At 39.2% G+C, this 26535-nt stretch overlaps 1 protein-coding gene across 1 annotated transcript in view; it reads left to right on the plus strand.

The window, feature by feature from the left end:
• Positions 1-26535, plus strand: part of MYBPC1 (myosin binding protein C1) — a 101656-nt gene that overhangs the window by 21193 nt on the left and 53928 nt on the right. Inside the window, exons 2-5 of the mRNA XM_042948338.1 lie at positions 20653-20773; positions 22950-23060; positions 24807-24955; positions 25263-25380. Of these exons, the coding sequence (XP_042804272.1) occupies positions 20653-20773; positions 22950-23060; positions 24807-24955; positions 25263-25380 (499 nt within the window). The remainder of the gene's footprint in view (positions 1-20652; positions 20774-22949; positions 23061-24806; positions 24956-25262; positions 25381-26535) is intronic.

Genomic DNA, 26535 nt, shown 5'->3' on the forward strand with positions numbered 1-26535 from the left:
TAAGGTGTTAAATGCCTTACCCTTAACATAAACTTTGAGGGCATTTCCACCAACATGGAACAACCACTGTAAGGTACATAATAACCACTGCTCCTCTCCTTAATATTTATTTAATAACTATTGTTAATATTTATAATATCTTCCAAAGAAGTTGCTGTTATTATCATAGCCATCACTGCCACTGCCATGAGAATTTCCTTTTTTAACTTGGGGTGAATCATCTTAGTTTTCACCCACAGAAGCCCAGATAAAATAAGAGGTCTCTACTCCAGAGCCTATGTTGTGTTCCCACTGAAATATATCATGTCCACTTAGGGGTCTCCAGTTGTTAAACAGACGAAGATAACCAGTTGTTTCTCCACTGTTCCGTTGTGGAAGCATGGCCTTTCCCACTTAGTTGAAAGAGTCACCCTGTGCAGTTGAACATGTAACTGTATCCGCCACCAACGGCTGAAAGGCTTGGGTTTGTGGAACATTAAGATTTCTCTCCCCACAGGGGTGCGTTTAGCAGGTGGGGTCTTCCAGGTCTGAGTATTTCTGAGATAGTCACATAAAGAACTCTCCATGACCACATATGGTTGTGATTGATTGAGTGCCACTGTGTTTACTGCTGTGGAATTTTATTTTTATGACCCCACCTGGCATCAGGCCTGTCCTTCCTCTATTTTTAAAAAGTCACCCAATCGGAGGCCCAGCAATGCGTTGGGGCAAGGCCTTTAAGGGATTTATCTGATAACCGTATAACCACATAAGAGTGCTGTGATTGTGGTGATGGTCTGCCCAGGAACAGACCCCCGGGAGAGGCAGAATAAGGGACTAAAAGGGGAAATTGTTAACAATTTGAATCACTTTTGCAATAATTTCCTTGTGACCTGTGCTAAATTTTTAAACTTTTTCAATTTGAGTAAAGATTTTCCCACACCACCTCCACCCCATCTATGCCACTCAACCCCCGTTTGACTCTTACTTCAAATATGGTAAGAATCACGCTAAAGAAACAAGTCATCAGATCTTAGCAAAAGGCTTCATTTTAATCCAGCCCCATGTTAACAGTGAGAAGCTATTTGTTGCTGTGCAATTCTAACCCTATTTCAATTCTTTTCCTGTGTGGAATGACATTCCGAAGTTGAAACATGCATAATTAGAAAGACATATGACCAACCTGACTGGAGGTTGGGGTGGGGGTCGGGGGGCACCTGGCCGTCTCAGTCGGAAGAGCTGCCAACTGTTGACTTCAGGGTTGTGGGTTCAAGCCCCACATTGTGTGTAGAGATTACTTAAAAATAAAATCTTATAAAAAATAACAATTCTACAAGGAAAGGGGAAAAAATCCTGTGGGTTCAGGGAAATTCCATCAAGCTGAATAATGAGTCATTGAAAATTTGCATACCTGATGCACAAGTAGACTTCATGTATTCAGAACCTTAGAATACAGTTTTTGGCAATATTTAGCCACAGTAAATGAATATGGATTTAATTGACTGAAGCATTCTGAATAGCTGGTCTCCTTGGAATCTCAGAGTTTATTTTGTTCTCAAACCGTATTATTTCAACCAATTTGGATAGAAACATGCCTTCAATGTAACATTTTACTCCTTGCTTTTTTTTTAAAATTTTTATTTATTTTGAAAGAGAGAGTGTGCATGCATGCATGCACAGGGTAGGGGCAGAGAAGAGAGAGAATCCCAAGCAGGCTCTGTGCTGCTAGCTCACAGAAATGTGAGATCATGACCTGAGCCGAAATCAAGAGTCAGATGCTTAACCAACTGAGCCACTCAGGTGCCCCTACTTCTTACTTTTAAAAACAGAGTACAAGGGTGCCTGGGTGGCTCAGGTGATTGTCCGACTCTTGATTTAGTCTAGGTCATGATCTCATGATTCATGAGTTCGAGCTCCACATCAGGCTCTGTGCTGACAGCCAGGGCCTCCTTGAAATTCTCCCTTTCTCTCTGCCCCTCCCCTGCTCTCATTCTCTCTGTCTCTCTCAAAAATAAATAAATAAATTAATTAATTAATTAAAAAAACCAAAGTACAGTGGAAATAACTTTGTCTTAAATTATAGATGTCAGTTATTGTGCCACGTGACACCTTGAGAGCCCAAATTATTTGCTTTTGTATTAATTGGACTCATATTATTTGCATTTTGAATGCAATTTTCCATAGCTCTCCTGTTTCATCCCTTGCTAGAAGTCCACTATCTTCTTTTATTACTCTTGTCAGGCAGTATTTTAAGCTGTCCCCCTCTCTTTTCTGTGGACCCCAGGGGGATTCTGGAATCCCCCTGAGTGGGGCTACACTGTGGAGTGTCCACAAGGCGCCTAGAGCATCACATTTAAGGAGGCATGCACTCTCAGAGTCATGCAAGGGTCGAGTTGGCACTTGTGAGTGAGTGCCTCCTTAAATCCCACCCCTGGCCTGCCTCACCAGAGTCCCAATTCCCAGGCTTGTTAAGGACCTGGGTGGGCTCTCTTGTGAATCAAGCACTTAGGCTTTTAGTGCCCAGGGCTTGAGAAGCTTGAAACAAATCCATTTTGCTCTTTGGACACCCTTTTAAATTGACTGGTCAGCAGCTGTTCTCTGGATAAGTGAGGTTGCTAGATAGCTGAATTCTGAATAGGGGAAGTATTACCAGACAGTATTTTGTCTCTATTATTGTCTCTATTATTGTACACATAGGAAAATAAGTTATATTTAAGCCCACCAAACCAATTTATAGTTTTTATTTTGACTGCTTCATTCATTTAATTCATCAAGGCTACAGATTTTTCCTGAATGAGGCATATGACATAAGTTTATTTTTTTAAGTGTCCACGCACAAAATAATTTTTTAAGAAGATTTATCATAAATTCTAAATGTTTCTCAAACTTTGTGGTCTCAGATACATTGGCACTTAATAATTATTGAGAAACTAAAAAGCCTACACACATTATATTTATCAACATATACTGTATTAGAAATTAAAACTGATAAATTTTTAAGAGATAAAAATACACAGCACATGTTCTATTAGTTGTCAGAGTTGATGTCATCACACATTATATATCCTTTGCGTATTTGTGAGAGAATATGAATGAAAAAGGCAAATAATGTCTTAGCATTATTATGAAAATAGTTGTGACCTTGTGGATCCCCAGAAAGGTCTCAGGAGCTCTCAAGGATACCCAGATCATACTCTAAGAATCACTATTATAAACCAATAAAGAATTACCTCTAAAAAATGTCTAATCCCAAATCCCTAAATCCCAAGGTATAAGATATCCACACCCACAGCCTATAATGAATATAATAGGGGACAAATTAAGCATCTAACTGTAAAAACGTTAGATTAAACATTAATTTATTTCTCAAACCTAGATTCTGATGCCTAAGGAATATGGCCAGTACAAAAGGCATCGTCATTGTGTTTGCTGATAGTTTTGGTGACAGTTATAATTCATATAATTAAAACTTCTCTAAGTATTATGAACACCTCCATACAAATAATATTTTATACTAAAGCAGTTTCCATTGTGCTGGGCATAGGCTGCAACATGCACACAGTGCCAGATCCCACTATCACCAGGGGATATACCTGACAATATTTATATATTTAACCTGGGAAGAAAGATAATTTGCTATACTACCAAACATGACAAAACAGAAGTCGGCCAGATAAAGCCTCATTCACCACGATGCTTACAATATATAAAGCATTCACATATTTTATTTCAAACCAAGAATGTGACTTTGAGAATACATAATGAGGGACAACATAACAATTTTCTCCCGCACAGAAAATTACCAAAGGATGGTTTTAGCACAATTATTTTATCCAACAAAGTGACAAAAGGAAAGCCACAAAAAAAGACCTGTAATTCTACTACTCGATGATAACATAACAAGTGTTATTACATGTTCTTCCTGTCTTTTCTATGCCTCTGCAACATATTCATAGGATGTAATTGTGTTCTCCATGCTATCAAAAGGCTAAATTAAACTGCACCTGAAAGCCCATAAAACATTTTTAAAGAATCCAAACAATGTATTATCTGAGTCAGTGAGCCCATGGGAAGGAGAGAGCTGGGATGTTTATATCATTTTGGTGTAGAGACACATACATAGAGAGAGGCAGGTCAGTTAATGCCTCCTAAGACCTGAGCTGGTTTTTTTCCCCCCTTTAATTTACTGACCATGGAACCCTTGATTGTAGAAAACAGGAATGGATTGCATCGGAGAAAGCAGACCATTTATGGAGCTTCTGGGTTCCTGGTCTTTCAGCAGACCCCAGAGGCCACATACGGGCTGTGTGTTTAGCAGCTGCCACCAGTGCCCGTCAGTTAGAGTGCCCTGGCACTCGCTATGCAGACATGCCATTGGTGGCATACCTGTGCTTCTTACAGTAGGTGGTCATAGGAAAAATCCACCATAAATAGATCAAGCCCTTTGAAAACGCTTCAGTGTTGCAGAGGGAGGGTAAGTCTATATCTGTGAACTAGAAAGGATCAAAGAACAGCCGTCCTTGCCTAAGGAAGCACGAGGTAACTTTAGTTGCTGGTTCAGAATCTAATTAATTTTTATGTTGTCCACAAAAACATTTTGGGGTGCCTGGGTGGCTCAGTCGGTTAAGTGTCCGACTTCGGTTCAAGTCACGATCTCACAGCTCATGGGTTTGAGCCCCACGTAGAGCTCTGTGCTGACAGCTCAGAGCCTGGAGCCTGCTTTGCATCCTATGTCTCCCTCTGCCCCTCCCCTGCTCATGCTCTGTCTCTTGCTCCTTCAAAGGTGAATAAACATTACATATATATGTATATTTTTATAAATATATGTGTATATATTTATAAATATATATATTATATTTCCTTGGACTTATTACTTTCTGGGTTTCCAAGTTTCTTCCTTTTATTAAAAAAAAAAGTTACATCCCTTGTATATCCTTTACTCCATCCTGTCTGTATGTTTCCTAATCGAGACAACCGGGGAGGATGAAAGAGATGGACAAAAATCCTACTTTATTCACCTGGCAGAAAAGTTCTGAAAAATTTGCCTTTTGGTTTTTGAATTAGCAGAAGTAGAGCAGGGCCTCACTTCAATAAATAACCTTTGCTCCAAATCTAAAGATTTGGAGAGTTTCCCAAGGCCAAGTGCCTACTGACAGTTAGGACAGGGCTAAGCTAGTTGACCGTGGAGTTAGCATGGCTGATTGAGGGTTATGTGCTAAGAAATGCAACCCAGATTTTGAGAGGGGGAATTCCTTAGAAAGGCCAAGGTTGTACCGGCACTGAGGGCCAAAACTCTAGCCTAATTGCTCTCCTGCCCTTGTTAAGAAATGATGGGGTTGGGTGAATGCCTCACAGCATTCAGCCAGCAGAAGGGTCGCCAATGGGAGACATAGTGTTCCCTGTGGGTAGTGCAGATGAAGAAAGCTGCCCTTGGAGTGCCAGCGGACGGTTCTTGATTTCTTGGCAGCGAGGAGAAGGGGCTTTTGTGCCGTACTGAACAGGCTGCCAATCAACTATATTTATAGAGCACCTGCTGTGCAGAATTTGAAAAGGAGGAGGAGACAGGCCTTGTCCTCAAGAAGCTTGTGATCAAAGAGAGAGGAAAAGTGCCCATGTATGGTAACCCCTTACATTCACAATCACATTTGAAATGGGACAGAATTAGGTGATATTTAGGACACAGTCTGAGACTTCTTACTCAAAGTGTGGGTTGTGGACCGACAGCATCAGTATCAGCTGGGAGCCTGTTAGAAATGCAGAAACTTGAAGCCTGCCGCTGACCCCCAGAATCAGAATCTGCACTTGACCAAATCCCCAGGTGATTCATATCCACACAGCAATTTCAGAAGCACCGGACAGACTGTAGAGGTGTTGAGTCTCGAATGTTCTGAGAGAGCAAAGCCACTTGGTTTGGTCACTAACTTGATAGAAAAGGGTAGTTCCTTTACCTGTGAGCTTCTTAAACACTGGCACCTCATCTTTGCCTCTCTTATAAATGCCTACTCTTGTGAGATTTATGTTGGATTTATGCTTAATGAGTTCTGGTTGGGTGGGCCCTTCTTCCTATGGTCCCCATTCAGTGAGTACCATGGAAATTGTTGTGAATGAGTGATTGTTATAAAGGCAGCTAATGAATCTGGGGAACATGCAAATGGCTTTTAGAGGGGTGGGCAAAGCTGGGCACCACAGAACCTGTCAGTGACAAAATATGACTTGGAGTAAGAGAGATGCATTAGCAGCTCTTTTAAGGCAAAGGAGATGCCTCAGGTCCTGAGACTCACCTGCAACTATGCATTTCCAGTCCAATTCCTTTGCTGCTTGACCTTCACTACACCCAGTTCTCCATTTCTCTAGGTTTAGGACAGCGGGAATTCTTTGTTTCAAAGGCTTGGAAAGCTATGGAGGGTTCATCTTTTCATCCTTTATGTCCTACCAAGATTGATTGACTGATTGGTCAATGTATCTACATTAAACAAACTCTACAATGTATGCAATTTTCATCAAAATCAATTATTATTACCATTGCACAGTAGAAGAGCATGGTCCCTACAACCTCTGCTCAGTTCCCAGATGCTTCCTCAGCCCCCACCCCAATTCCAAACATGTTCTGACATGATGCAGACACATACCTAGAAATAAGGCAAATCCCTAGCAAGTGGCATGTGTGGAAAGGCATGAGTGTCATTCTCACAGTTGTGTCAGAGTAAAATTATGGCAATAATGATGATAGCCACAAAAAGAGAGATTACATATATGGTATTTACCCCTGTAGGAATTCATCTGTTTCTGTCAATAACTCTTAAGATAGGTTATGCTATTATTTCTATTGCATAGATGAGGAAATTGAGGCATATTCCACTCCTACAGAAAGGACAGCATCCATATGAGGTTATGTGGCCATAACAATAAGGCCAGTCAATACACTAGGAAAAATGCAGTAATATTTCTGAAAAGTCCATCAATCCACTTCTGCCTCCACAAGTCTGAGCAGCTGAGAAGGGAAGTGCAGCCCCATCTTGGGCAGCCCAGGTTCTGAGTCAGGCAGACCTGACTGCACCTGGTGGGGCAGAGCTTGCCTCCATCCTTCATGGGCTATAGGACCTTGCCTCAGTTGCCATCTGCAAAATGGGGATAATTAAAGTACTGATTTAAGGGTCACCTGGGTAACTTAGTTGGTTAAGCATCCAGCTCTTGATTTCATTCATGATCTCATGGTTCGTGAGTTTGAACCCCATGTCAGGCTCTGCACTGGCAGCAGAGCCTCCTTGGGATTCTCTTTCTCCCTCTCTCTCTGCCCTTCCCCTGCTCATGCTCTTTCTCTCTATATATAAATAAATAAATAAACTTAAAAAATATTTTTTTAAAAAAGTACTGATTTGATAGAGTTGTAAAGATTAAAAGAATTAATATACACTATGTCCTTCATGCAGTTGTTGCCTGTAAGTGGTTGTTATTTATTTATTCTTCCAATGGCTATATAGTAACAGGGTTTCTATGATTTTAAGAAGGAAAAGTTCTGGCTCTACCTCCATGCCAGACAGGCATGCATTTTCCTACTTCCATTTCCTGAAAACATCCTAAAAATATCAGTATTAATATCCTATAATATTTCTATAGTTCTCTAGTATGATATAGTCGGTTGTTAATGACTGAAATTCTGTGGATTTGTTGGAAGTTGAACTAAGCCTTTTAAATTCTCATTTTGTTTCGATCTTGGGGCTTTTACATAGAGCACTGGGGCCACAGACACAATGGAAATGGACAATTCACATTCAGAATACATTTACGGTTTCAGTGTCCAAGATAATTCTCCTTTATTTATTTGTTTAGAATTCACCCTTGGCCTTACTTCCAAATCAGGATTTTGAGTAATCACAGCTTCCCTTACAAAAATTGGCCTTTGTTTAGCATGGACAATGTGATAACCAATGAAGCCCTTCGAATTCTTTTTTGTCAATTCACTATGCATTTAATGTATTTCCAACAATAAAATGAGGTCCCAGGGAGGTGGGAAAGGAATGAAAAAAGTCTCTGTTCTTGTTCAGCTGGGAGGGAAAAGAAACACATATATACTGAGATAAATGGAAAATAGTTAAAAAATAATTAGTGAATAAAGAGTGTATTATCATGTGGTCCAGAATGCAAAGAGAATAAGGGAGGGGAGAAGAAGGGAATAATTAGCTCTGGGAATCTTAAGAGAAATGTCAAGATAGAAAAAGATTGACAAAATAATGATGGTAGTTATAGTTGTAAATTATAGAGCTCTACCTACAGGCAGGAACTGTGCTTGCAGTTTGCATAGATTACCACCTTATTATTGTTATTTCACAGATGAGGACACCAAAATTGACAGAGATTAAGGAATTGTCCCAGATTACACAACTAATAAGGCGTAGAGTCAGGATTTGAACCAAGGTCTATCTGATAAAATCACATGCAGAAAATAATCAAAGGTCTGTCGGGGAGAAGACCATCATCGTCTTCTTGGTGGCAGACAGGTCAGAAGTTGAAACGAGGAACCAGCTCTAGAACAGAGGGGTCACCGGGGTGCACTTAAAAAGAGAGAGGGAGGAAGTGTCCACTGGCAATGGCTTTGAATATGAACTTGAAGAGTGTAGACCTCACTAAAGAGATAACCAAGACCCTCTAGAGAGGATAACAGGATGAAATACAGTTGTGTCATTAAGTAATCCCTGCAGCTATGGGAAAAAGAGACCAGAGGACAGAGAAATTTGTCTGCAGGGAGAGCCAGGAAGATGTTCTTGGGCATTGGGTGACAATGACCCTGTCCAAAAGATAGTGTGCCAAAGAAGTTGGGCTCTTGCTCTGAGTATTCTGATATCCGTGTGCTGCAACAACTCACGCAAAGCCAAGAGGTCAACATTAGATTTCCATCTGCACTCAGATCTCTGAAAATAAAAGGCTTTTACCAAGGGTTTTGTCTTCTGGCTAACACTGGCACCACAGATCCTTTCCATGATGTGGTGAAGAAACTAAAGCATGTCCCTTGATGCCATCTAAAGGACACTTGTTATATCTTCAAACTACATTGTATCCTGCCATGTTAGCTTCTGCTATAAGCCTATATGCTTATCTCTTTTTGTTTTATATTTTTCTCTCTCTTTAGTAAATGATAATATATTTACTTATGGTCATTTGAATGAAAATAGTTATTTTTTTAAATTTAAGTTTATACCCAACACAAAAAAATTAGTGATGAAAAAAGATATCAATGCATCCTAACAGCCTGTGTTGCTCCTTTCTGATTTTTTTTGAGGTGTGGTTCATTCTTGATACACTCATTCCAGCCTGTCTAGACTGCACATAGTGATGACTGTTAGACCAAACTGGGTTTTTTTTTTTATTTTGTTTTGTTGTTGCTTTTTTTAAAAAAAGACTTTAATTTTAAGTAATCTCTACTTACTTAAGGTGGGGCTCGAACTCACCTCCTGGAAATCTATAGAATTCCATTTAGTCCTCCTGGAAATCTATAGAATTCCATTTAGTCCTCCTGGAAATCTATAGAATACCATTTAGATCCTTACCTCACACCATATACCAAAAGGCAGTGTGTCTTGGTCACAGGTTGATGCTTTTCCTGCTCTGTCCCTCTTGTCAGTGCAGGTGATTAACTGCCTGGAGTTGAGCACAGCCTGGGGCTGTGGAAAGTAGCTTTTCTCTCGGAGAAGTGAGACTAATACTTCCATTATTCTTTTCATTTCTAGAAAATGAAGTGCCTGCCCCAGCCCCAGCTCCAGCCCCAGCTCCAGCCCCAGCCCCACCCCCAGGTGAGTAAAAACACTACTTCACACGTCTGGGCTGCAAATACAGAACCTCCATCCCAGCATGATCTGGCCTCCACTGAAACTGTGAGTTTTAATCTAACTCCTCCAGAGAAATTGGATGACCACAGTTGTAACAGGTTTATAATAATAACGATAATAATAATGATATAAAAAATAATACATTGTGTTTGTATAGTCCTCTCACATTAATCTGATTTGGATGGCACATCATACACTTACAGAGACCCTTCTAGTTATGCCAAAGTTGTTGTCATGCGCACGTTTTAGCATTGTGGAGCCTGGGCCTCTGAGGGGATGAAGGATTTGCAGAGCTTTTTCACATATAGCTAAAGCCAAACAAAGCCCACATCTTTCTTGTGAACTACGTCACCATCAACTCCTCAAGAAACAGTTTCCAGGATAGTTCGGTGGCCTCTGAGGCTCAACTCCTCCACTTCATAGTACCCTGTTGTCCCCATGGTGACAACAAAAAAAAAACAGGAATAAAGAGTTCCAACAAGGGGCATCTGGGTGGCTCAGTTGGTTAAACATCCAGCTTCAGCTCAGGTCATGATCTGGTGGTTCATGAGTTCAAGCCCAGCGTTGGGCTCTGTGCTGACAGCTCTGTGCTGACAGCTCAGAGCCTGGAGCCTGCTTCAGATTCCATGTCTTCCTCTCTCTCTCCGCCCCTCCCCTGCTCACACTCTCTCTCTCTCTCAAGAATAAATAAACATTAAAAAAAAAAAGAGTTCCAGTGAACTCCTTGGCAGGTAGATGTGATGCCCAGCGACAGTGGGCATTACTATTTCACACAACAGGTAGAGCCTGCTTTTACGTTCACATAGACCTAAGGAAAAGAACAATATTGGAACTCTAAGAAGAAAACATTATCTTGAATTCAGTTTGCTTACAACCACATAGAAAATAAAATACAGCCTGGAGAACCACCAAATATAATACAACCACTAAATTGAAACACGAGGAAATACTGTGAGAATCTCACAAGGCAGAAAGTGATTTAATGCAGGTTTCTTGAATTGACAATGTGGTGTGAAGTCAAGGGGTGAGAAGTCACTGTAGACCAACCCAGTCTAGGTGAAAGCAGAAACTGAGAAGGCCTCAGTTGCTGGTGATTTTTTTGCATGGAAATTTGAAAGGTGATTATGAAGCTCTTCCATCTGGAGATCATTTTCAGGAAGCCACTTTGAGAAATTTGACTGTCCACAGGAGCCCCTTTGCCCGGCTAAGAATACAAGATTCACACACTCAAAACCCTTAACCAGTGTAGAAAAATATTGCCATGTGTCAAAATGAATGAACGAGGCTCAGTGCCATGTGAGTTCAAATAGGGACGATCTCAATTTAGTTTTCTTTTAGCCAGTATAGATGTGTGACATTCTCCTTAGGATCTTCTTCTTTGGTGTGTTTTCTCCTTGCACTTACAAATTTATTTTTGCCAATATTGAGTACACTGAAAACCTACAGGCCATTGAAGACATAACTTCTCCCTTCTGTTCTTCAGATCTGTTGAGGTCACTGGGCTGCTCTAAAGTTCCCCTTATTATGGCATAGGCATATTTCATATTCATCACACAATACTGACTTCCTGTTGCTAAAGCAAGTCTCCTCCCAAACTGTTAAAGTAGTTATTAGTTAACTAAGATTCAGACCTCTACTTCACCCATCTAGAAAAAAAAATAAAAGAATCCATGCTTAAAATAATTCTTTTCTCACATATATCACAAGTCGGACATATTTGCAAATATCTAAACTAATTTAATTCTGGACAGAGAGAAGCAAGCTAGATGGTCTGCCTCAGCTGATGAAATTGGATGTTACTGTTCTCATGTTGCATTGATTATTGCCTCTCCATTCAACCTAGAAAATTAGTATATGCACCAAAATATTTTCTTTGAAACTATTGTACAATTATAGATTGTATACCCCGGCTTATTACTATAATATCATCTCGAAGTCCAAACAATTAGAATCACTACGTGGGTCAAACTTCCTTAAAAAGTCAGTCCCTTTTGGGGTCTAAAATGAAGTGACCCACATTTTATACTCACTTCTACATAAGCACATTTAACATAGTCTCAGCATAGCTAAGTATATTTTAACAAAATCTGTATTGCATGTCCCTATGTATACTTTTTTCAAAAGTGATCAGAGTTATTCATTGCTTTTATTAAGCTTAATGGGATTCTACATTATAAATTCCAAAATCCATAACTCATGTATAGTGTAATAAGTGAATATGTGGTGTCATTTATGACCTGTACTGTTGCCATTAATTTCTTCTTTCCCACCCTCCACCCCATTGCTCATCACACAATTAAATGCTTTCTTTGAGACACTTTTAAAAATGTGCTTGTACTTTCCATACAGAACCAAATAAAGGGAAAGAGGCCGGAACTACACCAACAAAAGGTGAGTTGTGGGGGAGGGGAAGTGAGGCTGAATTCAACAAAAGGAGGTCAGTAGAAAGAGGTCAGTATTGACTGCCATGGTGGTCCTATAGAACTTCTCCACATTACCTTTCATCGGTGCGGTTTAGAGTTCTTCTGCATCTTACCTGCATGATCAGTCAGCATAACGAAGGGTGCTTTGATCAGTTTTCATGATTCACCTTTCTAAAAGAAAAACAACAATGATAAAAATATCACAAGCATTTGTTGAGATGCCAGCAAATCAATTGGTAGTTTCCAAGTTACCATGTGCATGTGAAGGAAAAGAGTTATCTGGTATTCTCGGGATTGTGCCAGTTTGGAAAGTTATCTGGATTACACATTTTTTTTTTAATGGAATATTTTCATGTTACTGATGAACTGTTCCAAGTTTCACTAGCAATTTTTTAAGGCTAGCATCTCATTTTGTAACATTGTATATTTGCATAGATTTATATAATGGTTTAAATATATTGACAGTACAACCTTAAGCAAACATTATGTTGATCCTTATTGAATTGGAAACTCATTTATGATTGTAATATTATTCTATTTTTACTTTATATGAAGATAGTCCAGTCTTAGAAAGTGAATAATCTTTATCATGTACTACTTACTACTGTGGATCCATGAAATATTCATTCCTTTGTCTCTCCGTGGAGGAAGGACCAACTGTCCTAAGCTAAGGAGCATTACCCTTCTACAAAAGAAAGTTTTCACAGATATAGATTAGAGAATTCTGCCTATATGTTTGTATCATCATTTTTAAAAGTTCCTCTTTTATTTGTGGATTGAATAACACAGTTAAATTTTGGAATAACCAATTATTTCTTGATTGCAATATTTCTTTCTTTTTTTTTTTTTTGGACACTACTCAAAAGCATGCTAAGTATTTCTTTGTTCTTACTATGTCATATTTCATTACCTAATTCCTATGGTATTATTGTCTCCTATACATTAGTAAAATGCTTTTTTCTTTCAGTACATTGGACCTCTTTTCTTCAGTTAACTTGAATTTACAATATCATAAATGAACACATAATGTTGGTGCTTTTGTCCTTGACCTTCAGTGGCACCCATGGATAGTAACATAAATAGTAATCCTGGCCACATGGGCTACAGTCTGAAGGTTATTTGCTTATGGAATGCAGACAGTGCAAACTTCTAGAACTCCTTCCATGAGAAGGGTTCAAGGATGTTTAGACATCCTGGCTGAAGCTATTGAAACATTATTCTCTACAAGGCCAGTGGCATACCCCTCTGTTTCCAAATTTAGAAAGGTGGTTGGACCAGGCTGTAAGGCTCAACCAACAAAGTAGATGATATAATACCAGAGGGCAAGCTGTCGATGTTTAAACAAAGCCTGTGCCTGACCCTTAATGTGAAAAGTCATCATTATATTTGTATGCTTAAATGAGAAAATGCCTTCCTGTAAGTTAAAATCAACCAATCATCCAGTCAACTAATCAACAAAAACTCTTCTCTAAACACAGAACCCAGTATGATGAAAGAGCTAGACCAGATGACTAGGGAATTTTGAAATTAGCAGCACTTTTTCTGACATTTGCAGAATTAAGCAAGCCCATGGCCACATGCAGTCATGCTCCCAGCCACATAAACGGCCATGGTTCTATTTGCTCTCCATGACTAGGAAGCAAATCAGTTTAGGATAGAAAGTGACATCCCTAAATCAAGAAGGTAGATGGATGGAAGTTATTTTCTAATACACAGTCCTCTTGAACTATTACTTACTTTCATCAAGGAGAGGGAAATTTCAAAGACAACACTATGTAAAAGGTAGACACAGTAATCACCGTTTTATGTATTTCCCTAGTTGAGAAAGAAGGCTTGCATAAGCATAAACAGAATTGACAGGTGTAGCAGACCTTTTCTCCAGCCTTGACTAGAATGTCCCTACCTGCCCTTCACCCTCCCTCAGCCCTCAGTCCGTCTCATTGTTTTTTAAGCCATCAATTCAGCTTTCACTCCTCTGTGCAGCTTTCCTGGACTGTCTTAGCTGTCTTTCATCTGCCCTTCCTCCTCCTGATTTCTCTTGGACCTATGGTCTCTGGCATCAGATCACTCTTTTCTCAACTTAATCACATATTAGTGGTTCAGTCCTTCCCCTAACAGGTTTCAAGTTTTTTGTCAGGCACCATGTCCTAACACTTCTTTGGTCCCCTCAGCTCATTTCTTCCAGTGTTTGGCAGAGAGAGCTGCACATGGCAATCTCCTAATAAATACTTGTAGAATGAATGAACAATTGAATTTCCAGGCAGGCTTAGCTATTCGGTCATATAGACAGTAGTACTCTGGATAGATTTTTATTTCCACTTACCATGTTTGCTGGGCAGGAGTATGAACATCCCCCAAACTCTCGAGTCAGTGAGATTCAGGATGAGACACTGGTGCTATGCATCCCCAGAAGAGATGGATGATTTTTACTGTGAGGCCAACTCACTTAAAACCATTAAGAATGGCCACTCCTGGATATTAGTGCATTCTCAGAACTTATTCTTCTATCTAATTAGTTGAAGTATAGTCAGTTAGTAGCTCCGAGACTGTCACTACTAAGAAAATTTTGCACAGCAGTGTAGGCTTAATATTTTTCTCAGGTTGCCTGGATCTTTCTGGAACAATCTGGAAACGTTCTGAAAATTTTTTGATAGCCGCAGAATGTTGCTTCATTCCTATATCAATCTTACAAGTAGTGTTTGAGGTTAGATTTGCCAACTCTTTCACATTTACTAAGAGTCTCTGTCTGGGAAATAGCTGATTTCCCAGGAAGGGGTTTTAATATTTGTTTATTTGCTTGCTTGCCTCTGGAGTTGTCCATCCAGCTACCCTGTTCCCTAATACTGATAACTTTGTCCTGGAATTGAAACAATAGAGATGACAATATAGAAATGTGTGTAACCAAGCAGCAATACCAGAAATTAGATGCACAAATCCCTTTTAGAGTGATCATACTGGGAAGCAATGTCTTTATAAAAACAATGCTGCTATGGCTTAGAATTCTTTCAGAATAACACAGATGGCAAATCAATGGGGTGCTAGGTACAGGTTCTTTTCTACATGCTCAGTGGGGCCAAAAGATCTGTCTTTTATTCCAATGTCCACTTATTCAGCAATTTTTCACTAAGTGTCGGCTCTGTGCCAGGCATGGGTCTGGCTGCTGGGTCCTGTTCTCCTGGAGCCAACTTTAGGGAGCTTTGGAGGGGAGAGCACCCATCAGCAGAGGACAGTGGCTTTCAGTTTTGGAAACAGACAATTGTCATGGAGGGCCATGTGTAGAGAATAATGTTGGTGATCAAGTGGGAACATACTTTTTTTTGGCCAGTCAAACTTGTACACGTGAACACAGGGTAATGAGATTGGGTCTCATCTCCACCTTAACACCTGATCCCAGGGGAAGTTCAAAGCTGGTCTTGGGAGTGATTCCAGGTGTGCCAGAGCATTAGCATCAGAGACTACTTTGAAAATCATTATTCACTTCAATACCTAAGTTCGGGCACTTAAAAACAATTTTTTTTTTTTAATTTTTGCGTCTTGATATATTTTGGTAAGCCCAAATGGGATATTTACTGCCTCTTTTTATTTTTCTTTCAGAAAAATATCCACTTTTGGTAATCACTGCAAGTGAATAAAGACTTAATTTCTTTTTTCCAGGCATTAACTTCAATATTACCCCATAAACTATCATGAATGAACCTTGTGCATATTAAAGATCTCACATAACTTGAGATGAAGAGCCTTTCATTTGGCATGAGTGTGGCTGGCAAATGAGGAAGTGAACCAGCGCAAGCTCTAGCAAGTTTTCTCCTAAATGATGTGATCCTTTTTTTAAATGCAAAGAGTGATTCCAATTTTTTGTCTTCATTTAGATCCCTTTTCTGCAATAGCATTGTTCTGGTGTTTTTAATTCACATGCTAACATTTTTTTGTGTCATTTTACCTTTAGGTATCAGACAACCAACCATCCAATGTACTTTATGCTTTCTAATTATATTACTTCTTTGTAATGATCTTTGTTAAAAACTAATATCACTGGGGTGCCTGGGTGGCTCAATTGGTTAAGCATTGGACTCTTGACTTCAGCTCAGGTCATGATCTCCTGGTTCATGAGTTTGAGCCCTGTTTTGGGGCTGATAGCACAGAGTCTGCTTGGGATTCTCTCTCTCCCTCCCTCTCTGTCCCTCCCCCACTCTCTCTCTCTCAAAAAATAAATAAACTTTAAAAAAAATGAGAAGAAAAAGTACTACTATCATCACACGTTTCAATTTTATGACACAGCCATTATAAGATACAACATTGATTTAATGGATTTGGAAAAGAAAAAGACTCAATAAATGTATGTATTTACTGTAGGATGAATCCTGACTTTAGAAGTATCAAGGTGCAAGGGACGCCTGGGTGGCTCAGTTGGTCTAGGGTCCAACTCTTGATTCTGCTCAGATCCTGATCTTGAGGCCCAATTCAGGCTCTGCCCTGAGTGTGGAGCCGGCTTGGGATTCTTTCTCTCTCCCTCTCTCTCTGCTCCTCCCCTGCTCACACTTTCTCTCTCTCTCAAAAATAAATAAATAAACATTGAAAAAATAAGAAGTATCAAGGTATGAAGGCATGTGCCTTTTCATTAAGAAAATATGATCTTAGGCTCCTGGGTGGTTCAGTCAGTTAAGCATCCGATTTCAGCTCAGGTCATGATCTCAAGGCTTGTGGCTTCGTGAACCATGTTGGGCTCCACACTGACAGCTCAGAGCCCGGAGTCTGCTTCTTATTCTGTGTCTTCCTCTCTCTCTGCCCCTCCCCCGCCCATGCTCTGTTTCTTTTTCTCTCTCAAAAATAAATAAAGGTTAAAAAAATTTTAAAAAGGGGTTCCAAGATGGCTCAGTTGAGCGTCCGGCTTCAGTTCAGGTCATGATCTCACAGTTTGTGGGTTCGAGCCCCCAATTGGGCTCTGTGCTGACAGCTCAGAGCCTGGAGCCTACTTTGGATTCTGTGTCTCCCTCTCACTCTGCCCCTCTCTCACTCACGCTCTTTCTCTGCCGCTCAAAACTAAAGAAATGTAATAAAAAATTTTTTTAATTAAAAAAAAGAAAATGTGATCAATTAATCAAATGCCTCCAAACATGATGAATTCATGTCAGCTGTTGATATTATTTCCTTACATACATGATTGTTGTTGCTGCTGTGGTTAATTTGGTCACATGAGCCAATGTTTTCCACAACTGATTACTATGCTTGAGGAATTCAGAACTTGGTCGCAATCAAACAAGGTTAAGTGGTTAAGTGAGGTTTGTTGAGAGTCACATATACTTTAATTTCATGTGCTTTTTGGTCTTTTTAAAAATCTCATCAATTGTCCCAAGTTTTGTATGACTTAAAAATTAATTTAAAAAGGCAATTTATATCAACCATAGGTAGAAATTATTTTATGCCGAAGAGAATGTGTAGAATCATAAGAATCTATATATTCTATAATCTCTAGAGTTCTCTCCCTGCATTCCAGATTTTACATGTGTCCCCCTAAAATCCCAAGCTTGTAATATGAGACAGAGTTTTTCCTCTACTTTCCAGGCCCTCTTCTCTGGGAACTTCAGTTATTTAAAGAACCGTTTTTATGGTTTTACAAAAAGTGCTATTTTCCCATGACCTAAGGACAAGTAAAATTCTGTGTTGGTAAATCTCCCTTCCGTGAGCTAGGGGAGAGTGTCTGGTGTTCTGGTCTGTGGTCTTCAGATATGCCGTATTCTGAAGACCCCAAAACAGATGTTTTTCATCGTCACTGTAGTGACTTTTAAATAGAAAAAAAGAAAATATAACTTATGTATTGTATTTTTTGTTCTGTTTTGTTTGAAAATGTTATTGGTACGATGCCTTGGCTTTAATATATGTGTTGTGGAACTAGGCACAACCCAGAACAGTTGGATATTCTGTTACCCTTCTAGCAGTAGAACTTTTTTTTCCATAGTATATAAGAAAATTAGATCTTTCATTCTCATCCAGTTCAACCAAATTCAAGCAGGCACCCTTTTTAGAATTTAAGATGAGGATCCAGCATCTTAACTACATTCTCCAATCTATGGGATGCCAGGACCAAAGCTACTTTTGAAAGGAGGGAATCATAAAATTTGCCCCTTGTCAATTATATTTTCTAGAACTTCAGTAAAGTTGAACATTTATGTACAATGAAGTGCCAATTGGGAAGTAATTGCTGTTTGGAAGTAATGTGGGATCATCCAGAGTATCATTTCATGATACTTTGAAGCACTGCTTTAATATGTGGTGCCTTAATAGTCTAAAATAATTGTGAATGTCCCTCCGATTAGTTTTAACATTTAGTAGACTCTGAAACTACTGCCCATCAAATTTCTGCTCAACAAATGGCTTCTCTTTTCACTTTCATTTTATGCAAGTATGTAAATATTCTTTTCTCAATTATTTTGCATTCTAAACAATTAATTCACTATGCACAGTGCACAAAGCAAACTAGCGACCACAAAAACCTGAATAAAATGTTCATTTGACTCAAAATGGTTCCAGCTTCTAGTTTCTAGTTAAAAAAGCTCCTTCCCAGGGTTTGGTTCAGTTTTAAAACTTCATTTTCAAGAATTTTGACAGGACTGGGGCACCTGGGTGGCTCAGTCAGTTGAGCGTCCGACTTCAGCTCTGGTCATGATCTCACGGTCTGTGAGTTCAGGGCCCGCGTCGGGCTCTGTGCTGACAGCTCAGAGAGCCTGGAGCCTACTTTGGATTCTGTGTCTCCCTCTCTCTCTGCCCCTCCCCTGCTCATGCTCTGTCTCTCTCTCCCTGTCAAAAATAAACATTAAAAAAAATTTTTTTTAAAGAATTTTGACAGGACTTTAAATCAAGATTCTTTACATACTTGAGTAAATAAAAGCCTTCGAATAGGTTACAAGAATAGAATACTAAATAATGAATTAAATGCATGACAAATGATACAGAAAAATCTCAAGGTATTTTATTTTTGGTTATGTAAAATTTTGATTATCTAACAATCTTCTGGAATAGCTCAGAAATACCTATACCTCCCCAAATGCACGGTTTTGTGGATGTTAATGGATGTTCCAGGAGAAAAGGATTGAAAAGTGAACAAAATTTGGGAAGGGCTAACTGCTGTATCATTTTTGTCTCCACCCCTCAGTTCCAGTGTCCATTAGCATACAGAAGTCTGCGATACCCCTCAGTAAGAGCACATCCATACAATATAATAAAATACATTTGACTTTATTTAGCTTAGCATTTTCCAAGCTTTTTTGACCCCAGAAAGTTTCCTCTGAAGAATCCCAAATCCCAGTGTTCAGCGAATCCCCTCTTGTATTTTGAAGACATGACATCAAGTTTCTTGACATATTACATTAGTTATTTTGTTAAAAAGTAATAAAACATATTCCTGTTTGGCAGTTTTAGAAAAGAAATCTCAGGCTAGTAAATAATCTTTGTAGTAAATATTCTAATAGACTATATTATGTATAATTATATATAATATTATATATTATAATTATAATTATGATATATTATATAAAAATGTGCTATTTTACCTTTTGTCAGGAATTTTTAAGCACTTTAAAATTAACAGCCATGTACATGTATTTTCTGTATCCTATTTTATATAGTCATAAGTTTGTTTTGAAATTCACAATTATTCTAGTGTTTTAAGTACAAAGATTATTATTATTTACACCGACATTAGTTTTTACGCTTCGAGAAAGGAGGGGCAGAGGTTCAGATAACACCGAATGCCTATTTAAGCATCTAAAATTATAAAGACCCTTTGAAATTCAGACAGTTTAGAAAAGGAGAATATTCAGTGCCTCTGCACATGAACACTCTAAAGCATGTTTTGAATTTTACAAATGTGTTTTCATAAATATTTTTTAAATTACACAGCATTTGGCCAATACCAATATAATCATGAGGAAATGCTCATAAAGTTCCTAAAATAAATATTGGTAAACTTAGTAAGTATGACAAACTGATTTATCTTAATTAATGTAGTTAGTGCTGTCTTTTGTCTCCTAAATATAAAAGGGAAATTAGTCACAAGGTTTTGGGGGGCAGGGGAGAACAAATTCTCTTTTTTATGCTTTTTTATGCTTATGTTCAAATGACTGTGGCATGCAAATTATATCTGACACTGACTTTAGTTACAAAATAAGAACTCTAAAACACTTGTGTTGTTGATTTTGTCAAGGTTCAATTTTTAGCATTAATTTTTTTCCTAGCCTACAGTCACATGAAATTTTTGCCCAGAGCTCCATTTCTTAATCTGCACTTTCACTGGATTGCTCTATTCTCTCACGCTTTTATTTATTTATTTTTCTCTTTGGTCTGTAATACTGAGTTTAATCTTTCAGGTACCGAGTCTTCTAAGGCTGACTCATCATTCAGCGTGTTTTGTGTGTTCTCTCTTTTTTCAGCCTTCTCTTTTTGCAGGAGACTTCTCTTTTGCAGGACAAAGTCCTTTTCTTCTTGACTTTTTCTTCCTATTTCTTGTTTCAGATGAAGAGGAAGCCTCCACGCCTAGTGCCCTGCCTCCAGGTTAGGATGATTCCAACTCCTTACCCCCACTTTGTAATTTATTGTTAATTGACAATAAAGAAAAAGGAAAGGCAGAGAACCTTGATGAGACAGTGTGCAAAGCAGGGTCACCAGCTTTTGCCTCTGCCAACACCAGCAGGGAAAACTTGGGCTTTAATGGTGATTTTTTTTTAAATGAAAGGAAATTTTCTTTTGGGAAAACCCAAAGTAAATCTTGGGTATGAATTTTAAGGACAAAAATGGTTTTCTTTCCTTTCCAGCTATATGCCCTTGTCCCCTGTTCTTTAGATATTTGAATTCTTTTATTTTATTATTGTTCTTCTACTAATTTTCCAAACAAGCTGACTTCTATTTTTTTTCCCCCAAGACGATTTCTAGTTTTTTTTCCCCATCATGAGGAGAGACAGGGTTTAGGGGAATCCAAGAAGGCTGGAGTCAGCTGTCCATTTTCACCCCTTGCCCTTGTATCATCCGAATCACACTTTCCTTTCAGGTGTGGGTAGTCGGGCCCTGGAAAGAAAAGATTCAGGTGAGCGCTCGCCTGCAGTAAGGCGTCCCGACCCCATCCTAATATAGTCACTAATGACCTCATTTCTTGAAGCTGTTTTAATTCTAATCTTTGTTTTATTCTGTTTGTAGCTTTTTAAAAAAAGCAATATTTTATTACAAATCTTCTTACAAGAAAACTAATGTATTGAGAAATGATTAATTTTGCATGACACACACACACACACACACACACACACACAAATACAGGAATTCAGCCACATATATCACAGATTTGTTTGTTTTATTGTAGATATCATTTTTTAACATTTAGCAAATACAAAGAGATCAAGAAACTGAAAATCTCCATATTGGGGATATGCTAAAGTTAGAGATAATTCACACTTCTCTAGAACTGTTTTATAGTTTGTAAAAACCTCCAAATGTATCTTGTCAGCAGTCACTACAATTTTGTGAGGTCGTACATTCACTCGACAAATTCGTGTTAAGGGCTCACTACAATCCCACTGTGGGCCTCTAAAGGGACAGGCACTTTTGTAGGCACTTGTGGGTATACAAAGGAACAAAACAATACAAATTCCTGCTCTCTTATTCCAAATATGAATGGCCATAATTCATTCTTACCATGAATATCATGGACATTCTCACACACACACACACACACACACACACATAATCATGTAACTACATTGTATAACTTCATTGTGAAAATGATGATTTCTAAGGATAGCATGACTGTTACCTGAAAACTAAAATAACTAAATGTACATTTCCTTCTTTTCAAGAAACATTAACAGAGAGTTGGCAACCCATGCATTTTTTTTTTCCAGTTACTAAGTGGCTGAAACTGAACTTCTCTGCATTTAGCTCTTGGAGACAGAGGGAAGGAATGTCTACAGTTCTCTCTCCTGCCCTCCTTGGAGAGGACCACTGGAGTTGACCACTGATTAATACCAGCCTAGCACTTGGAGTGCAAACTAAAAAATAAAAATAAACTTCACTTTCAGCTTCTCTCTCTTCATGGGAAAGCCTCAGAGTTGATTTTTCTTTTTCTGTTTTTCCCCCTTTGCAGGATGCACCTAGTATTCTTGGAACTTGTGCCTGCTGGTCATGATCAGATACTTAATTGTCAAACTACCGCCTCATTTATGCAAATCCAGTGGAATCATCTAATCATATAAAAGCAAGGAATCTAGAAATATCAGGCTAGGTCTGGCCCTAGCCCTTCTCAGTTGACCAGCAAACTGATTTTTTCCTTTAGTCTTTTCCAGTTCTGTTGTTGTATGGACGTGGCACATTATAGTCATTCACCTATTATGACACAGTTCTGCTTTAATATACTTCCCATCATTATTTATCTGTTAGGGGACAGACAGGACGGGGAAACTCTGGCTGCCAACAAACACATAGTAACAACCTACCTGAAAAGTTTTACTATTTCTAGGAATTAGAAAATGTTCTATATGGAAGAGGCACCCCTTGTAAGAATGGGAATCTGTCACTCTACTGATGGCGCCAGGGGAGATGGATGGAAAGAATGATGTTATATTTATCCAGGTTTATTAGACAAAGAAAAGCTTCAGCATTGACAAGAACGACAAACCCAGGTAAGTCTGCCTAAGAAGGATCTGGCCCTGAAATGATCCTTTCCTTTCTTTCTTCTCAATAGAATGGTCTCTTGGCGAATCGCCTGCTGCGGAGGAACAAGACAAGCAGAACGCCAATTCCCAGCTGTCCACCCTCTTTGTGGAGAAGCCTCAAACAGGATCAGTGAAAGTTGGTGAGTGCCAAGCATTAAATCTTGCTTTCCTTTTGAAATGGAGGTGAAATTCACACCGCATGAAATTTACCATTTTAAAGTGAACAACCAGTGGCTGTTAGTACACTCAGTGCTGTGCAACCACCACCTCTATCTCAACATTTTCATCACCCCAAACAGAAACCATGTACCCCACTAAGCAGTTACTGCCCATTCTCTGTCCCCTCCCCCTCCCCAACCCCTGGCTAATCTGCTTTGTCTCTATGGATTTCCCTGCTCTGGATATTTGGTGTAAATGGAATCACACAATATGTGACCTTTTGTGGCTGGCTTCTTTCCAATAGCATAATGTTTCCAAGGTCCATCCAAGCTGTAGCATGAGTCAGTACTTCATTCCTTTTTATGGCTGAATACTATTCTATCATGTTTATATACTAGATTCTCATTTTTCTAACCTGAAACGGAGAGTGAAAGCTATCATTTTAGGAACCTTTAGCACATAGTTGTTGAGTTCCTAGACTCAGGAGTCAGATTGGGTTCACATCACTTTCCTCATCTGTAAAATGGGGATACTACCTGTGAGGTGCTTTGAACAATGTCTGGTGTATCTTAAAGCTCTGAGCCAGTTTTGCTGTCATTGAGGCATACTCATTCCATAAGATGATTACAAATCTGCACACATACCATATGATAAGTAGTATCTCAGCAGAAACTAGTCGGATAGAGGGTTCACTTTGGAGACATTCATTCCAAAAATATTGATTACACACCTCCTGTTTTAGACACTGTCCCGAATACTAGTATAACATGTGAGAATTCAGAACTTACAATCTTTTAAAAAATTTATTTATTTTGAGAGAAAGAGAAAGTGGGGCAGGGGCAGAGAGAGAAAGAGAGAGAGAGAATCCCAAGCAGTCTCAGCACCATCAACACAGATTCCAAGGCAGGGCTCCACATAACAAACCGTGAGACCATGACCTAAGCTAAAATTGAGAGTCAGATTCCTAACCAACTGAGCCACCTAGGTGCCCCAGAACTTACAGTCTTAATGGGAGGAACAGACAATGAGAAATTAAACAAACAGATAATCACAAAAGCCAAGTGCCATGAAGGAAATAAACAGGGTGGTAAGTTAGAGAGGACCTAGTGGTCCAGGAATTTTCACAAAATAAGTTTTTATAAGGAATATATTGTGATCAGAACAAATGAGCCACCTAGCTGACTGGTTATATTCTAAAATGACCTCTTTCAGGTCTAGAATATAGGAGTACATTGCATGTGGATGGAAATATTTGTTCCCCTTGTATTTCTAGAAGACACCAAAGTGCTTGGCTGGATGCTAGGCTAGAATTTTTATGTCCTTAGGGCCCAAAAATCAATACAAATGGATAAGTAGTTTTATTTCAAAAAGATCAATTTTATTTAGTCACATTGAGTCATGTAAATCCAGACTTCCCATCATCTTGCCTAATAAAGAGGATGGAAAAAATCCATACATTTGTGAGGCTTTCCATTTTTATTTCATTTATACATGATAAAGCCAAACAAAAAGTATTTCCTTATTAACCCATTGCTCCTTTTCTGCCTCATAACTTCAAAAACAGAACAAGTTGGAGTACCCTAAGAACTCCTAGGGCATGCATAAAAAATCAGGGCACCAGTCACATCACAGCCTCTGCAGGGCAATCCTGTGTAACTCCTTCCAGTTGAGAGCAAAACTAATGGCACTTTTTACGCCACAGTCTGAATTGCTTGTGCTTTTTCTAGGTGAAAATATCACCTTTATAGCCAAAGTCAAGGCTGAAGACCTTCTTAGAAAACCCACCATCAAATGGTTCAAAGGGAAATGGATGGATCTGGCCAGCAAAGCTGGGAAGCACCTTCAGCTGAAGGAAACCTTCGAAAGGCAAACCCGGGTATGGCCCTTATCTCCTGGCACAGGGTTCAGTTCAGTCATTCCTTCTGTGTCATTTTGAGGTTCAGCTTTGAGAGATTTCAGCCCCAGAAAATTCTCTAGAGTTACCACTCCTAGTGCCTATACTTGAGCCTGGTTGCCCTGCTGTGCCAGAGGCTGGGGAGCACATTGACCCCCTCCTATGTTGACTGTGCTGGAGCTCCCAGATAAAAAACATTAAGCCAATGCTGAGGAATTTCAAAAATATGTGATAGCTTCTGTCCATTGGCAAGGTGGGGCTGAAATATGCCGGATGCATTTTGTTGCAGATGTACACATTTGAGATGCAGATCATTAAGGCCAAAGAGAACTATGCAGGAAACTACAGGTGTGAGGTCACCTATAAGGATAAGTTTGACAGCTGCACATTCGATCTTGAAGTACATGGTAAGAAAGTCTTCTTGTCTGGATAGATGTGGTTTTTTTCCCCCATGGGATGTGAGGGGATAGAGGAGAAGAGGGTCATTTAATACTATGAGATTTTGAAAATAAAGTTTTCTTTCAAACTGTGTGTGTTTCTGATTGTGGTAGTCTCAGCAAGCCTGCTGAGTTAAATTGTTATGAAGCAATTTAAAAATGGAGTTTCAGGGGATTTTACTGCTAGGTACCTCTTGTCCATGCTATCTGTATTCCTTCAATCTTCTGGATAAGGGCTGATGCCATTTGTTCTTCTACTGAATGTGCCTGTTTCATTGGGTCAACTTATTCCCACTCAAGTTTGGGGGATAATTTCATATGGTACCAAGGATGTCAGGATACCCAGGTGGAAGGGAGGATTTCTCTTCTAAGGACTAATGTCAGATGGGGAATTTCTCCATCCATATGTTCTGTGTGCTGCCCAGAGTGAATTTAATAGGGTAAATGTAAATGTGTGCATGTAGATTAGGAAAAAACCACTTCTATAAGTATACAAACAGAAAGTGGACTTGGTGGCAAATATCATAAACTTAAGATGAATCCAAAGTGTGATAAAGCCACAAGAAACAAAGCTGGTGTAATTTAATACTGGGCTATAACAAGTGGAATAGGATCTAGGCTTAGAAAATAACACTACTCTCGCAACATGCTACTTGTTCCACATTTAGAGTAATGTCTTTGGCCATGGGCACCATACATCAACCTGGTTCTCTTCTGGAGTAAGGTACCCAGCAGGATGAAGAACCCAGAAACCACACCCTAATCAGCTGAATATGGTGTGAACGAGGCCAGGCATCCATAACAGATAAATAGGGGAAGTGCTGTCACACGAAAGTGTTTCAGACAAATCAGAATCTAAAGGTAGGAGTTATGAGGAGGTGAAAAAAAATTTTTTTTTTACTTAACTTCAGCATGAGTTCTTTCATTAAAGCTATGTACACAGCCTGGAAAGAGTATGAAACCCCATTTCAAGAGGCGCCAAGTAAAGCCTGGGTGATCATGGACGTGCTGTAGAGATTTCTGTATCAAGTGGGAATCTGGTCCTGAGCAGGGCCTCTTCAACCTGGCCAGGAATCTCTGAGAATCACCTGAAGGGATTTTGAAGAGTATTAATTTCTGGGTGCC

This window comes from Panthera leo, chromosome B4 (assembly GCF_018350215.1).
Source record: "Panthera leo isolate Ple1 chromosome B4, P.leo_Ple1_pat1.1, whole genome shotgun sequence".
NCBI lineage: Eukaryota > Metazoa > Chordata > Mammalia > Carnivora > Felidae > Panthera > Panthera leo.